Source organism: Pongo pygmaeus, chromosome 10, assembly GCF_028885625.2.
Source record: "Pongo pygmaeus isolate AG05252 chromosome 10, NHGRI_mPonPyg2-v2.0_pri, whole genome shotgun sequence".
In the NCBI taxonomy this organism is placed as follows: domain Eukaryota; kingdom Metazoa; phylum Chordata; class Mammalia; order Primates; family Hominidae; genus Pongo; species Pongo pygmaeus.
The window spans coordinates 123157086-123172450 of NC_072383.2; the positions used below are offsets into that span (position 1 = coordinate 123157086).

General features: G+C 57.4%; 1 protein-coding gene across 50 annotated transcripts in view; it reads right to left on the reverse strand.

Annotated features, from left to right (window-relative positions):
• Positions 1 to 15365, reverse strand: part of NCOR2 (nuclear receptor corepressor 2) — a 246677-nt gene that overhangs the window by 82483 nt on the left and 148829 nt on the right. For all 50 annotated transcript variants that reach the window (XM_054444031.2, XM_054444024.2, XM_054444029.2 and 47 more), the window contains exon 15: positions 13342 to 13440. In XM_054444031.2, the coding sequence (XP_054300006.1) occupies positions 13342 to 13440 (99 nt within the window). The remainder of the gene's footprint in view (positions 1 to 13341; positions 13441 to 15365) is intronic.

Sequence of the window (15365 nt, forward strand, 5' to 3'; positions counted from 1 at the left end):
CCCTGGGCTGGGGGTTCACAGCCTCCTCCCTATGCCCATTTAAGCCAAATGATGCCATTGCCTGATTCTTTCCCTCCGCCAGCATGTCCTGAACCCCCAAGGGGCACACCAGCCACTGAAAGATGTGGCCCCCAACTGTATGGAGCTTGCATTTAGGTTGACAAAGACAGGCCAGATGGAGGCGCCGGTGATGAGGACACATTCAAAAGGCACACTCATGGTGCAGACGAGGCAGCAAGGCGTGCTGACATGCAGGGCGAGGGAAGGGGCTTTGGCAGAGCAGGAGGCCTCTGAGGCATGGCAATGGGAAAATGCCCCCTGTGCCTACCAAGTGGCACTTTGGGGGATGGCTGGAGGGCCTGGCCAGAGCTAACACCCATGCTCAGAAATACAGGAGGCATTCTGAGGGCGGTGGGAGCCCCCAGAGACCTTTCTCGAAAGTTGCAGGGGTGGCGGGGAGTCACATAACCCGCCCCATGTTAAAGAGCAATCCAATAGCAGGTCGCGGGAAGGAAGATGGTGGATTCCGGGAATGAGAGGAGACAGTCCAGTGAGAAGGTGCTGCAGCCACCCACGTAGGGGTTGATGAGATTTAATTCTCAGATGCTAAGTCCTTACAAATGTGTCAGGAGAACTTTCCAATACCCAGCAGCACCGTCTGTGGCTCAATCTCATGCACTCATTCAACAAACACTTCACTGAGCATCTACCACGTGCCAGGTGCCCCTGAGAGGGCGCATCCTCATGGCACCTTCCACCTCCTGGCAGTGTAGGGACGGGGATTCCAGCAGCCTAGGGCTAGTGTGGAAAGTGGGGCCAGGGGTCAGAGCCAAGGCAGAACAGAGTTCCCTGTTGCTGGCAGCTCTTCCCTAACACCTGCTCTGTGCCCCTCGGATTCAGTCTCCTGTCCTTGCTGGGGAAAATGCAGTCGGGGGAGGCCATCTCAGTGCGTTTAAGGGTTGTCTTTTTATAAGATATACCAAGGCGTGGCCAGGCGTGGTGGCTCACGCCTGTAATCCCAGCACTTTGGGAGGCCAAGGCGGGCGGATCATGAGGTCAGGAGATCGAGACCATCCTGGCTAACACGGTGAAACCCCATCTCTACTAAAAATACAAACAATTAGCTGGGCTTGGTGGCGGGTGCCTGTAGTCCCAGCTACTCGGGAGGCTGAGGCAGGAGAATGGTGTGAACCTGGGAGGTGGAGCTGGCAGTAAGCCGAGATCACGCCACGGCACTCCAGCCTGAGCGACAGAGAGAGACTCTGTCTCAAAAAAAAAAAAAGATATACCAAGGTTTGTTGGAGCCAGTGGCTACCAGCTCATGGCCATTATTAAAAATGGAAACACATAACCTTACAATTAAAGAAATTATGGCCGGGCAAGGTAACTCACACCTGTAATCTCAGTGCTTTGGGAGGGCCAGGCAGGAGGATCGTCTAGGGCTTGGAGTTCAGACCAGCCTGGGCAACATAGTGAGACCCTGTCACTACAAATTAGCTAGTGGTGCTAATTTTAATTAGGTGGTGCATCCCTGTAGTCCCAGCTACTCAGGAGGCTAAGGTGGGAGGAAAGCTTAAATCTGGGAGATCAAGGCTGCAGCGAGCTTCAACTGTACCACTGCATGCTAGCCTAGGTGACAGAGCGAGACTCCATCTCTAAAAAAATAATAAACTTTTTTTAAAGAAAGAAAACAAAGGTTACAAGCACTCCAAGGGCATTGCTTCCTGATCATCTGGCTACATGGAGCTACGAAGTCATCCGTGTGGTGGAGGCGACTTCCGCCAACTCCACGCACAGGGTGAAGACAGGATAAGAGAGCTTGGTGCTAGGGGCATCTTTCCCCAGTTCCAAGTCAGCAGCAGCACGTTGTCGCGTGGCACTGGGCACGGTGAGAGGATTTATTTACACCATGGCAACCGGCACGTGCTACAAACGCAGCTTCCCCCTACAGAAAGCTGGTTGTTAAACATTTACCAGCACTCCACGGCAGAAAGATGCGTGTCGACAGAACGTGAGCAACATTTAACACGCACATGGAAGCCTGTTCCGCCTGTACAGATGTGTGCTGTGCCAGCCGAGGCTCTTTGTAAATCCTAATTCAGATCCCGTCCCGCAACTCGGCATCAAATCCACAGTCCCTGCTCCTGCTCTGAGGCTGAGATTCCTGGCCCCTGCCCGCCTCCCTCCGGGCAGCTCTCCCCATACCCACCAATTGTCTCCTGGAAGATGGCCTGCATGTTCCTGCTTCAGGGCCTTTGCACGTGCTGTGCCCACGGCCTGGGGTGCTCCCCCAACTTCTGTCTGGCCAGTCCCTTCTTATTACTCAGGTCTGAGCCCAAGGGACACCTCCTCAGAGAAGCCTTGGGGCCAGCCCCCTAAAAGCTGCCCTCCTGCCCAGAAGTGGCCTCCTGACCCTGGCTTACATGTTTGCCCTTTAACACTCTCTCAAATTGCCATGCTGATTGACTTGTGCATGGTCCAAGTCCCCCATGGTGTCAGCTCCAGGGACCTTGTTTGCCCTTTTTTTTTTGGAGGCAGGGTCTTGCTCTGTTGCCCAGGCTGAAGTGCACAGTGGCATGATCACGGCTCACTGCGGCCTCCACCTTCTGGGCTCAAGCAGTCCTTCTACCTCCGCCTCCCAAGAAGCTGGGACCACAGGAGCAAGCCACCTCACCCGGCTAATTTTTAAATTTTTTTGTAGAGATGGGGGTCTCACTGTGTTGCCCTGGCTGGTCTTGAACTCCTGGGCTCAAGCGATCCACCTACCTCAGCCTCCCAAAGTGCTGGGATTACAGGCATGAGCCACAGCACCTGGGTGACCTTGTTTGTCTTGTCCACGAGGGCATCACCTAGAATGACATCCCTGCAGAACAGACTCAAACACCACCCATCCCCCAGGGACAACCTGCCGCCTGTGAGCCTGCCAGGGCCCCTCCCTCAGCGCCTCCAGCTGCCACAGACACCAAAGCTGCCGTTCTGGGAACTACTTCCTGACTCCAGCAGCCCCGCTTGAGATGCCCCCCAGGCCCCCTCGATCCTGACCGATCTGCTGCCTGGGGAGCGCTCACATTTTCCACCTCCTTCTGCCTCTCCGATGCGATCACCCCTGCACTGCATCCTGGCCCATGCGAAGGCCATGTTGGTCTTTTCCTCAGCCCGGTCTGCTCCATCCCCGGGCTCCGGCCCACCTACCAGCTGCCTTCCCTGGGAGCAACATCCCTGACTGCAGGACGTGGGGAGCCCCCAACTGTCTCCCCACCTAGCACAAAGCTGGGCAGGAAACCAGAGACATCTGCTCACTTCAACCCTAAAACTGCACCCAATCCTGCCCAGCCCAGCTGCCCCTGAGTGGAGAGGACCCGGCCACCTCCTCCGGCAGGCCTGGGAAAGTCGGTACCACCAGAAGGCTGTGGGCCCATCCCGGCCCAGCCCCAAGCAGGCAGCGGGTTTGAAACAAGATACAAGCCCTCAGCCTGGGAGTTGAAACACAGCCTGAGGTGATCTGGCCCGCCCTGCCACTGGTCCCCACCATCAAGTGACTTCAGCACCTAGGGGAGGCTGCTAGCCCTGAATACCAGCACCCACCGCACAGCGGCTGCCCCTCCCCAGGGACCAAGCCTGGCTGCTCCTGCCCTGGAACAGCCTTCCCGGTCATACTGTTCCCTGTGCAAGCTGTCCGAGTGCCCCAGCAAGAGGAACAAGGTCACCAGTCCCTCCGCAAAGAGTTGGGAGAGGAGAGACGGAGGAGGCAGGGGACAGGGGGCTGTAGTGGGAGGGAGGAGAGAGAAAGGGAGAAAGGTGGGGGAGGAGCAGAGACCTGGAGGAGGAAGGGTGAGAGGAGAGACCCAGGGACAGGGTGAGGAGGGGAGGGGGCAGAGGAGGAGGAAGAGAAGAGATGGGGGAGAGAGAGAAGAGGAGAGAGCTAGAGACACAGTTAAAAGACTTAAGATGGGGGAAAGAGAGAGAGACGGGAAAGCACACACGGAGAGAGACGAGAGGTGGACACAGAGATAAAGACAGAGAAATAGAAAGGGGAAGACATGGGAAGAGAAACAGACGTAGCCACCCACGTGCGTGCGCGCACACACACACACAGAGAGAGAGAGAGAAACCTAGAAAAATGCAGGAGATTCAGAGCCGGGGGCTTGGGTAGAGCAGACCCAGAGGGACAGAGATGGGGAACAGTGGAGAGTGGACGACAGCAGTCGGGGGCGGAGCCTTGGCCACCCTGGGCTTCCTTCTCGGACCCAGGCCGGATGACTGGAGCCCAGGACGGGCTGTTCCCATCTCAGTGTCCCATCTCTGCAGAAAGAGAGACCTCCTTGGCCACATGAACCCCCATTGCTGCGGGAAGGCCATGTTGGCTACCAGGGGCCGGGCCCTGCCACCTGGCCTAGCCAGCCTCACATCCTTGCTCCCCCACGGTCTGCAGTCAGGCCCCAGCATTCCTGGGCTCTGGTTTTGCAATTCACTAGGATAACGCGGCCCTTCCGTCAATGAATCACGGGCTATAAACCACTGTGCCAGCGCTTGAGCTGTTCCCCCTGCCGCCCCACAGTCTGTGATTCACCTCAGGGTGGTGGCGATGGGGCTCGGAGCCCAGGAGAGGATGCTCGGGCCTCAACCCAGCCTCCAGGCTCAAAAGCTGCTCACGGCCGATCTCAGGGGCCAGGTTCCGGGAGGTGGGGGCTCGGCCTTCCCTTGCCAAAGCTCAGGCGTGTGGGGTCTCGTGGGGGTGGGTGTGGAGGGGCTAGCATTCCAAAAGCCTACGCCCGGGCCTGAATCCCCATGTCAGAACACAGAGAAGCTTCCAGAAAGAGGATGGCACCCTCCATTAAACAAGAAGGCAATCCCACCACTCCAAACAGCCACGCACATCCCTCGCCTCCAGCCGGCCACAAGGCTAAGCACCAGTGCCATGGATGCCAAGGTGGGCCAGAGTGAAGGCGGCCGCACACAGCGCGGGTCTGAGTCCAGAGATGTCCCATGGCCAGCACTTTTAATCAAGGACTTTTACATTCCACTTTATAACCATCCAAGTTTCAGAAACGCAACCATCGAAATGACACACAAACTGCTTTGGTACAGGGCACATGGTGTGGGGGTGACAGGGCGGAGAAGGGCCGGCACAGGTCCAGGCCTGGTCCAAGCGCTTCAGACAGGGCAGGTGTCCTTGAGATGACACGGTGGCACTGGCGTCTTGCTACCGGGCTGTGGTTAAGCATTCGGGTGGCCACAGTATCTATGAAGCGTGGCTTTGCAAACATGCAGATGCACAGGCTGCCTCCTGGGCTGGACTGGCCAGACCTCCCTTCTGGAAGGGGCTGGCTGCCGTCGGCTGTCAGGCCCGCTGACAATAACTCAGCTCAGAGCTGCCTCATCCAAGTTGGGCCCTGGCCAGGGAGGCCGTTGCCCACCCCAAACACCTGGGAAGGGCCGTTCCAGCTTGAGTGTACGCCCATGGGTGATCTGGGCTGTGGGGTAACCCACCTCGGGCTTAACAACCCCTTCAGCCACCCTGTTCCCTGCTCGGGGGCTGACCCCCAGCACCGAAGTTCTCAGCAGGGTCCTAGACCAACGCTTGGGAGCTCCTTGGAAATGCAGAGTCTTGGATCTCGACTCTATTGTGGGGTGAGGGGTGCGGCCCAGTGACTGGGTTTCCCCAGCCCTTCCGGTGATTCCGACATGCATTCACATCTGAGGACTCAGACTGGGACACGTCGCCTCACAAGGCAGACCTTGGCCTCGGACAGGGGGACTCCAGAAGGGCACAGCCCCAGGATGCTGGCTACAGCCATCCCGGTGTGGTCAGTGGTGTCTGAGGGAGTCGGAAGCCTCACTGCCGGGGAAAGTGCACGGTCCAGTGTCCCTGGAGTCACTTCTCACCCCCAGCCCACAGGCTTCCCCTCCCTTGGGATCCCACCACAGCCTCCATTTCAATCCCACCTTGACAAACGGCGAAAGGAGGGGCACCCATGTCCTTGGTCCTGGGCCATGCACCCCCCAACTCGGGAAATCCACAGGCGGCACATGGGCGCTGTTGACCCTGGGAGGGGCGGTCGTGCCCACTCCCCGACACCTCGGAAGTCCCACCTTGTGTCCACCTCTGCAGCGTGGAATCGGAGCAGTCTGGGGTGTTGAGATGGGCCGGGCGCGGGTTATCCCTTTACCCTATTTTCTGAAGGATTAAGGTCGGATTCGCATCTGAAGGTAGAGTCTGACAACCCTGGCATACAGTAGGCACTGAATAAATGCCCCCGGATGAACATGCATATACTGTGCATCCGATGGGCACCTATTGGGGGGTCTGTGGGGCGAGCAAGCTTGGGAACATGAGGCAGGAAAGCCCCTGCGAGCGGCATCTGTCCTGATGACATGAGAGCGGCCACTCGTGGCTGCCTTCAGCAGAGATGTGGCCTGGAGCCACGGGCACTGCGCCAGGACCACAAGCACCACAGCCTCTCTGCGGCCACCCACAGCAGCCTCCACAGCCACCCAGGAGAGAGGGGCTGTGCACCAGGAGTGGGGGTGCTGAGAGAGCACAAGAGACGCAGAGCAGGAGACAGAGATGGAGAGGAGAGACAAGGAGGGTGAGAGGGAGATGAGGAAAAGCCCTCAGCAACTCCCCAAAGACATATATGGTAACGGTGGAGGTGCTGAGAGAAAAAGAGACAGTGGCCAGCTGCTGTCCCCAGGAGCTGAGGGACACATGGCAGGGGAAGAGACACAGGTGGTGGCGGGGGATACTGAGCCCCGTCCCACCCCAGGACTCCCACCCACCCCATATCAGAGGGTGTCTCCACAGCACAGATCGAGCCTGGCTCACCTGGGGTCCCCGCATCCAGCATCCGACTCCCCACTGACATGGAGCCTCATCATGAGCCCCTCTGCCGCCTGCCCTCGCAGGGCTCCTGCAAAGACCACAGGAGAGGCCTGTCCTACTTGGAGGATCAGGGCTGGCTTCCAGAAGGCTGGCTTGAATGCCAGTGTGCTGCCGAGGGGACGGCTGGGCCTCCTTCCAACTCCCCAGGCTGCATGTGCCAGGCTAGAACTCTCAGTCTGCCATTCAGCAGGCGCCTTGGAAGCTTCCTCACCTCCCTGTGCCTCTGTCTCCTCATCTGGCCAATGGGGATAATTACACACCTCTCCCCAACACTAGCGAGGTTGAAATCATCACAGTGTGTGGCGATAGTGCTGCATGACTATTGGCCGGCACCATCACTGTCGCCATCATCATCACCATCATCGTCATCACCACCACGGCGGCCAAGCGATAATGCTGCATGACTGTCAGCCGGCACCATCACTACTGCCATCGCCATCACCATCATCGCCATTGCCACCACAGCGGCCAGCAGCACCCATCCCCATCACACGGCAGGGCCAGGTGCCCCTGGAATTTTGACAAGGCTCCCATGTCTCACTGGACTCCTAGGTCCCATCCCCCACCAGCCATCAAGGGGTCCAATGCATATTGTCTGAGATAACCTAAGTCTTCTTCTAAAACTAGAGGGCCCAGGAAGGCAGGGAGAACCCGACCTGCTGCCCTCCAGAGAAACACCATGAAGAAGGGAGCTCGAGCTCCCTCCCACTAGATGACGTCGGGGAAGAGGCAGACAGCATCCCCTGGCAGTGGGCACCCTACCCCTGAGGGTGTGTGGGCTCACTGGCTGGGAAGACCCGGGTTCTCCATCTTCCCGTGGTGCCTGGGGAGGGGGCCCGTGTCACGGTAGGGGGAAGGGGCTGTGTCTGCTCACTCAGAAACCTGTGAGGGAGAGAGAAGCATGGACAAGTGTCCTGGGGCAGCTGTGAGGGGCGTGGGGCTGGGCAGGGGCTCGTGTGCTCCATGGCCAGGGATTCCCATCTTATCACAAGGCCTGAGCTGCCAGGATAGGTCAGAAAGAAGGACTGGCCCACAGAGGTACCCTGGGTGCCTGCAGTGCCTGGAGCACAGGGCAGTGGCTCCCCAGCCCACAGTCACCGAGAGTCCTGGATGCCTGTCCCAGCCTGCAGGTGCCGGCCATACTGAGGCAGCAGGGTAGTGGGTGGGGAGTGGTCTCAGTTCACCTCCCCACCCTCCTTAAGGAGCTGCAGGTTCTGTGTGCTCACAGCCTTGGCGCACTCAGAGCCCACCACTGCCTACACCTCCCGTCCGTCACCGCAGCCTTCCAAGCAGCGGTGCTGGGCCCACCCCAGGCCTGCCGCACCCTCACCTGGGGCAGACTGATCAGCAGTGTCAGTGGCTCCACAAACCCAGCCACAGACAGAGATGCTCAGCTGGCGGCAGTCACTGCATCTCCACTTAACAAGACAGACTGAGCCTGAGGCTGCCGCTGATTTTCCTTGCTGCCATGGGGCAGACAGGACTCTCAGCCCCAGAGTTAGCACTTGAGAACCCTTGTTTACCCCGTGGTTGTGAACCAGGCCTGTGGGGGGTGGCAGGGCAGTGGATCTACCTGGCACAGAAGCTGTTCCAGGATATGAGTATAAATCTCCCTCCCTGGCAGGGTTCAGGCCACGCCACCACCTCCTTAGCAAACGCAGCTGATCCGAGGAAGGGGCGAGCCCTGGAGACAGACAGGGACCTCCTGCTTGGCTTGCTTTCTGCCATCTTTCTGAGAGAGGCAGAGCAGACAAGCATCATTTCCCCATCCTGGGAGCCCCTGCCTGGAACAGCAGCTTCAGCAGGGGATAAAAACTCACCAGCAAAGCCCCACCAACTCCCAGCCACCGCAGATACCACGGCTAAGCCAGGACATCTCCGGTGTAAAGAGGCGCATGTTTCCTCCCTGCTATGGAACATTCTAGGGCTTCCGCGTTGCCCCAGCCTGGCCCCAGGCATCTAATGTCCTCCTCCCCCAGTCTCACTGTAGTCTAACCCAGAGGTCTTCTACTAGGGGCTGGGGGTGATTTCAACAGCAAGTAAGAGTTGTGTGGCATATACAGTGTTGAGCTGTTTTTTCCCTTTTTAAAAAATGTGACCTAAGATTTAAAATCAGGCAGTTTCACATAAAACTAGATTTCCAGCTCATCATCAAAGATCAGAACACCTGGCAATTCAGGGCCACTGGCCAAGCGTCGACTGGAGCTGAGACGGGGCCCAAGCTCTGTAGTGAGCCACAGGCCTCACCACTCCCTACTCCCTTCCCAGACACGGAAGTCAAGTGTGAGCTGTTATCTATCAAGTTTGCACTTCTATTTTTCACAGGGTAAAAAATCTCTATTTACCCATCAAAAGTGAGCAAAAGAAAGAGGGTCACATAATCTTCTGCATTTCTTTGTTCCTTTAAGGCCCTGGGAGGTACCGGGACCCCCATGAATCCAGACTCAGGCCCCCTGCTGTTCCTGAAGACACGCGCGGTCTCTCATGCTCCCTGCCTTTGCACTTGAGGGCCCCATCCCTGTCCACCTGTGGGGCTGCTCCTCAACCTCATCTTTGGGGCCCTTTATTCTACGGAGTCTTCAAGGATGTGCCACCAATGCCACCTCCCAGGAAGACCCGTGGCACAGGGAGACCCCGCGGCACAGGGAGTCCCCACGGCACAGATAGACCCGCTGCACAGGGAGACCCGCCGCACAGGGAGACCCGCAGCACTGTTTTGAAGCCACCTGTTTACAATGGCTCTGAACAACCAGCATGAAGCTCCCCATGTCCTGCACACAATAAATGCTCAATCAGCGGATGAGTCAGCAAGCTGGACATTCACTCCGCCGAGAGCAGGCCGGACACTCACTCCTGAGAGCAAGCCGGACACTCACTCCACGGAGAGCAGGCCGGACAGTCACTCCTGAGAGCAAGCCGGACACTCACTCCTGAGAGCAAGCCGGACACTCACTCCACGGAGAGCAGGCCGGACACTCACTCCACGGAGAGCAGGCCGGACACTCACTCCACGGAGAGCAGGCCGGACAGTCACTCCTGAGAGCAACCCGGACACTCACTCCTGAGAGCAAGCCGGATACTCACTCCACGGAGAGCAGGCCGGACACTCACTCCACGGAGGGCAGGCCGGACACTCACTACGGAGGGCAGGCCGGACACTCACTCCACGGAGGGCAGGCCGGACACTCACTCCACGGAGGGCAGGCCGGACACTCACTCCACGGAGGGCAGGCCGGACACTCACTCCACGGAGGGCAGGCCGGACACTCACTCCACGGAGGGCAGGCCGGACACTCACTCCACGGAGAGCAGGCCGGACACTCACTCCACGGAGAGCAAGACGGACACTGACTCCACGGAGAGCAGGCCGGACACTCACTCCACAGAGGGCAGGCCGGACAGTCACTCCACGGATGGCAAGCCGGACACTCACTCCACGGAGAGCAGGCCGGACACTCACTCCACGGAGAGCAAGACGGACACTGACTCCACGGAGAGCAGGCCGGACACTCACTCCACAGAGGGCAGGCCGGACAGTCACTCCACGGAGGGCAGGCCGGACACTCACTCCACGGAGGGCAGGCCGGACACTCACTCCACGGAGGGCAGGCCGGACAGTCACTCCACGGAGGGCAGGCCGGACACTCACTCCACGGAAGGCAGGCCAGACAGTCACTCCACGGAGGGCAGGCCGGACAGTCACTCCACGGAGGGCAGGCCGGACAGTCACTCCCCGGAGGGCAGGCCGGACAGTCACTCCATGGAGCGCAGGCCAGACACTTACTCCTGAGAGCAGGCCGGACACTCACTCCACTGGACACTCACTCTACCAGAGTACAGGCCAGGCCTCTACAACAGGATATGCCGGGCACCGACACCCCCCACCCTTCTTAAATTACCAGGGTCTCCCCACCTCCGTCTGTGCAAATGTGGCTCTCACACAGCGGGAGGGGATGGGCCTCTGCTCTTCAGAGCCTCCAGCCCAGCTACCAGGAAGGGCTCCCACCACAAGCCCAGCCTCAATGCCCCCACACAGGTCATGGGAGGGGAACTGGGAAGGCCAGCAAGAGAATGAGCATACAGTAGGTGCCCAACAGACACCTGATGATGTTTTCCAAATACCTCTTGAGGCCATTAGCCACCCTTCCTTTGTCACAATCCCCACCACTCCCTCCTGCCTCTCATACCTCAGCATCTATATACTCCCTGCCTGGCACTTACTTTTTTGCCTCTCAGTCTAGAAAATTCCTGAATGCACTTCAATTTCAAAAACACCATAGCGGCTGGGCACAGTGGCTCATGCCTGTAATCCCAGCACTTTGGGAGGCCAAGGCAGGTGGATCATCTAGGTCAGGAGTTCGAGACCAGCCTGGGCAACACAGTGAAACCCCGTCTCTATTATAAATACAAAAAATTAGCAGGATGCAGTGGCACGCACCTGTAATGCACTTGGGAGGCTGAGGCATGAGAATCACTCTAACCCGGGAGGCGGAGGTTGCAGTGAGCTGGGATCGTGCCACTGCACTCCGGCCTGGGTGACAGTGTGAAACTCCATCTCAAAAAAAAAAAAAAAAAAAAAAAAACCCAAAAAAACAAAAATAAAACATAGCTACGTCTTTGGAATACATGCTCTGTGCCACTCAGCCTTGGTTTTACACATCTGTTAGAAGGGCAAGCAGACTGGTCAACTCTGGCTACAGAAAACTAGACAAGAAAACCCTCTCCACAAACGCAGCCACCCTTCCACGATCCCTGCGGATAAGGACCGAGCTCAGCCCCAGGCATCGTGGCTGGACGTTCGGAATGTGGCAAGGGGTGGCTCATGCTCCTGACAACAGCCTCGTTTCCTTCATGGGAGTTTCCTTACGCTGTAGGAAAGTGTCTGTTTCACGGCAGACACTGGGACCCTGCCCCCAACCCGTGATGGCTGGTCTCAATGCCTTACGGGTCTCGACCTCTGGCAGCCTGGGAAAGGGAAGGCGGGCACCTCTGGGGAGGGGCTAGAGGATGCCACTATAGGGAGTACCAGCCACCTTCTCCCCCCTGCAGCCTCTCCAGGCACAGTCCAACCAGCCTTGTGGGTGCAAAACAACGGCTTTACCATTCTCTGGGGACACTTTGTGTCTACCGGCCAACTGGAGCTGCTCTGGGCCTGGGCTTGACACAAAGTGGGCTTTAGGCCTCAGGTCCACACAAAGGTTTGTCCAAAGAAGATGGGGACTTGTAGGCCACACATCTGGCTTGGCATTAGGGGTGTAAGAAAGCAGTCAGTGACCCTCAGAGGGACCTAGAAAAGCTGGTCCCTCCAGTCCCTTTGAGGCACGCCACTCCTGCCTACGAAGACTTCGCTGGGATGCCAGGCATGGTAGTGCTTCCAGAATCCACCCCCAGTTTGCAAGGACGCTCCACGCGGCTCGTGCTATTCTTGGCCTTTGTCACTCTCGCCCGGCCCCCCCAGCCACTGAGGCCCCCAGGAAGGAAATGCCTCGACTGACTCCAATCCAGCAGCCACCAGAGTGCCCACTGCCTCCACCAGCCTCCTCCATGTGGTGCTCCCAGCATCTGCTCTGAGACGATGCTTCAAGAGCCGAGATGCAAAACAAATTCTCCCAAACACCGAGCACCCAGGATCCCCCTTTCAAAGGCGTGCCACTGAGCCTCTCATCTCTACCATTATTTACTGGATATTTTTTCAAACCAACTCCTTTTCCTCTAACTCAGAGGAAAAAGCAAACTTTTTCTATGAAGGGCCAGATAGTAAACATTTGAGACCCTGTACACCGTACACTTTTGGTCACAACTATGCAACTCCACCAGAGCAGCAAGGACGCTGCCATGGTAATATGTAAACAAACAGGCATGGCTGTGTTCCAATAAAACTTTATTCACAAGAACAGATGGTGGGCCGGATTAGCCCCAGAGTCCCAGTCTGCCAGCCCCTGCTCTAGCATAAATAATCTTTCAGTCTCATCCCAAGCAACGGCGTCTGAAAAAACAGCGAGCTGAAGTACTGGCTATTTTTTCTTTCAAGTATGCATTAAGATAAACACACACAACCATTAACATTTTAAACATGTAAAGTTTGTGAACTACCCCAAGTCATCCCGGGAAGCCCTTACTTTTGGAATGTAGCCTTTCTACACACAGAGATCACAGGTCACCCAGTCAGGAGTCTGGGATTTTGCAGGCTGAGGAGGCCCGTGGCTGTTTCTCCCCAGCTATTTTCCTGGCCACTACAGGAGGCTCGAGATAGCCCAGCAGGGTGAGCACCCCAGAGGGGGTCTCCCCACACCTGCTGCCACCACGGAGGGGAGCCTGCACTCACACTGCCGGTGGCCAAGCAACAACAACTCATGGTGACAGTTACCGCCAGCCATGCGGGGTGCTGGCCACCAAGCAAGTGGTTGCTGAGCGTGCAGGGAGCCTGCAAGGACAGTCACCCCCACCTCGCCTCTTACCTGGCCCTTGCCGCGGCGCCGATAGCTCCGTCTCACCAGGCTTTTATAGTTCTCATTCTTCTTGGTCAGGTAGTAATAGAGGACGCACTCAGCCACCGTCTGTGGGACAGAGAAAGAGGACACTGAGCAGGGTACAGCACCGGCATTCAGGGCAGGAGCCAGGAGCTCACATCCTGGGCTCATATCCTGCCTCTTCCACGTACCAGCTGGGTGACCTCGGGCAGATGACCTAACCTCTGTGTCTCAGTTTTCTCATCTGTAAAATGGGAATGCTAATTGTACATACTTCACAGGCTATCACAAAGATCAGATCAGTTAATACATAGGTAAAGTACTTGGGACGAGGCCTGGCCCAGAGTAAACATGATGGAAGTCTTTCCTGTTATCATAGTCATCGCTGTTGCTATGGTTAATGACAGCGCTGATGTCGCCATATGTCACCCCCAGCCCTTATGGGAAACAAGGACTCCGGCCCACAGTCGGGCAAACTCAAAGCCTTCCCCAAACATAGGTCCAGGTTCTCTTTTCCCTGACTTCAGCCTTCTCTTCCCTGATATTTGAGGTCCTGAATAGCCTCTTCCAAGCCTTGAGCATCGGGACCACCCCACGCCCCACGTTCCTCTTCCTGGGTTTCCTTCTTTTCTCTGTCTTGGTCTTTTCCATGTAGACTGGGTCTGATAGCTGGAGCAACCAGCCCTCTATGAACCCTGGCCAAATGGGACCAGCTCGCCAATGCCCGCAGCCGTTCCCCTTACAATGTAAAATGTTTCTGCAATGCTCTGGCCAGTGCCAAGCCAGGACCCCACCTCCAAGGGGCATTCTGTGAGGCCTCTGAGCTGGGCCTCAAACCTCACTTCCCTCAACAGAAAGCCCCCAGCTGGCAGCCTCCTGCCAAGTACGACCCGCCAGGGGGGCTCCCAGGCGGCCCCAGGCTAAACCCGGCCCACAAACAGGACCCACATGGCAATCGAGAAAGACATTTTATAATCTGATGCCAATATTTGCAATTCAGGGGATGTGGGTGCCCGACTTCTCCTTTAACAATTCAGGAGAGCGCCTTCCTGTGCTCAGCAATGGCAGCCCGGCTCCGGACAGCAGCTGCCCCCGCAGACGGGCACAGACTGGCTGGTCCACCCGGCTCCCAGCCAGATGTCAGCCTCACTCATTGTCAAGACCCGCCTGTCCCCGCTGGCCTCTCCGTTGGCAGCTCCTGCTCCAGACCCCTCTGGAAGCTCTACTGAAGCCTCGTCCTGGGCCGCCTCTCAGCCAAAGAACACCATGAAGTTTATCCCCCAGCACAAAGACTTCTAATCCCCTCGTCCTGAAGGAGGACTGCTCAATGGTCAATTTCTGAAATGCCCTGCTTCCATCCTGGGGAGCCCTAACCTAGAGTCCGCCGTGCCGTCCACTCCCTGAGGGAGACGTCGTCACTCAGAAGATGGGCTATTTATAGGGCTTGTTTCTCCACACTGGTTTTTCAGGCATGGAGAGATTTTTCCCCACACTGCTCGGTCTCTCTCCTTCTACGGTTATCAGCTCATGAGGGGCAGGCGCTGGGAACAGCTGTCCTTTAAAATAAGTGCCTCATCCTCCTGGCCTCCCTTCTACAACCAGGAAGCCTGAACAGGGTGTCCACCAAGCTGGGGTGGGCAGGTCCCCATCTCTGAGAAACGTGATTCAGGGCAATGCTGCTTAAGACACACAGACGGCTGCCTTTCTCCTCTGACCCCAGGATGCTGCGGGAAGGCCCAGGGGCCACGTCCGACATGCAGCCTCATCCAGCCACCTTCTCCCACCTGCAGCCTCTCCGGGCACAGTCCAACCAGCCTTGTGGGTGCAAAACAACGGCTTTACCATTCTCTGGGGACACTTTGTGTCTACCGGCCAACTGGAACTGTTCCAGGCCTGGGCTTGACACAAAGTGGGCTTTAGGCCTCAGTTCCCCACAAAGGTTTGTCCAAAGAAGATGGGGACTTGTAGGCCACACGTCTGGCTTGGCATTAGAGGTGTCAGAAAGCAGTCAG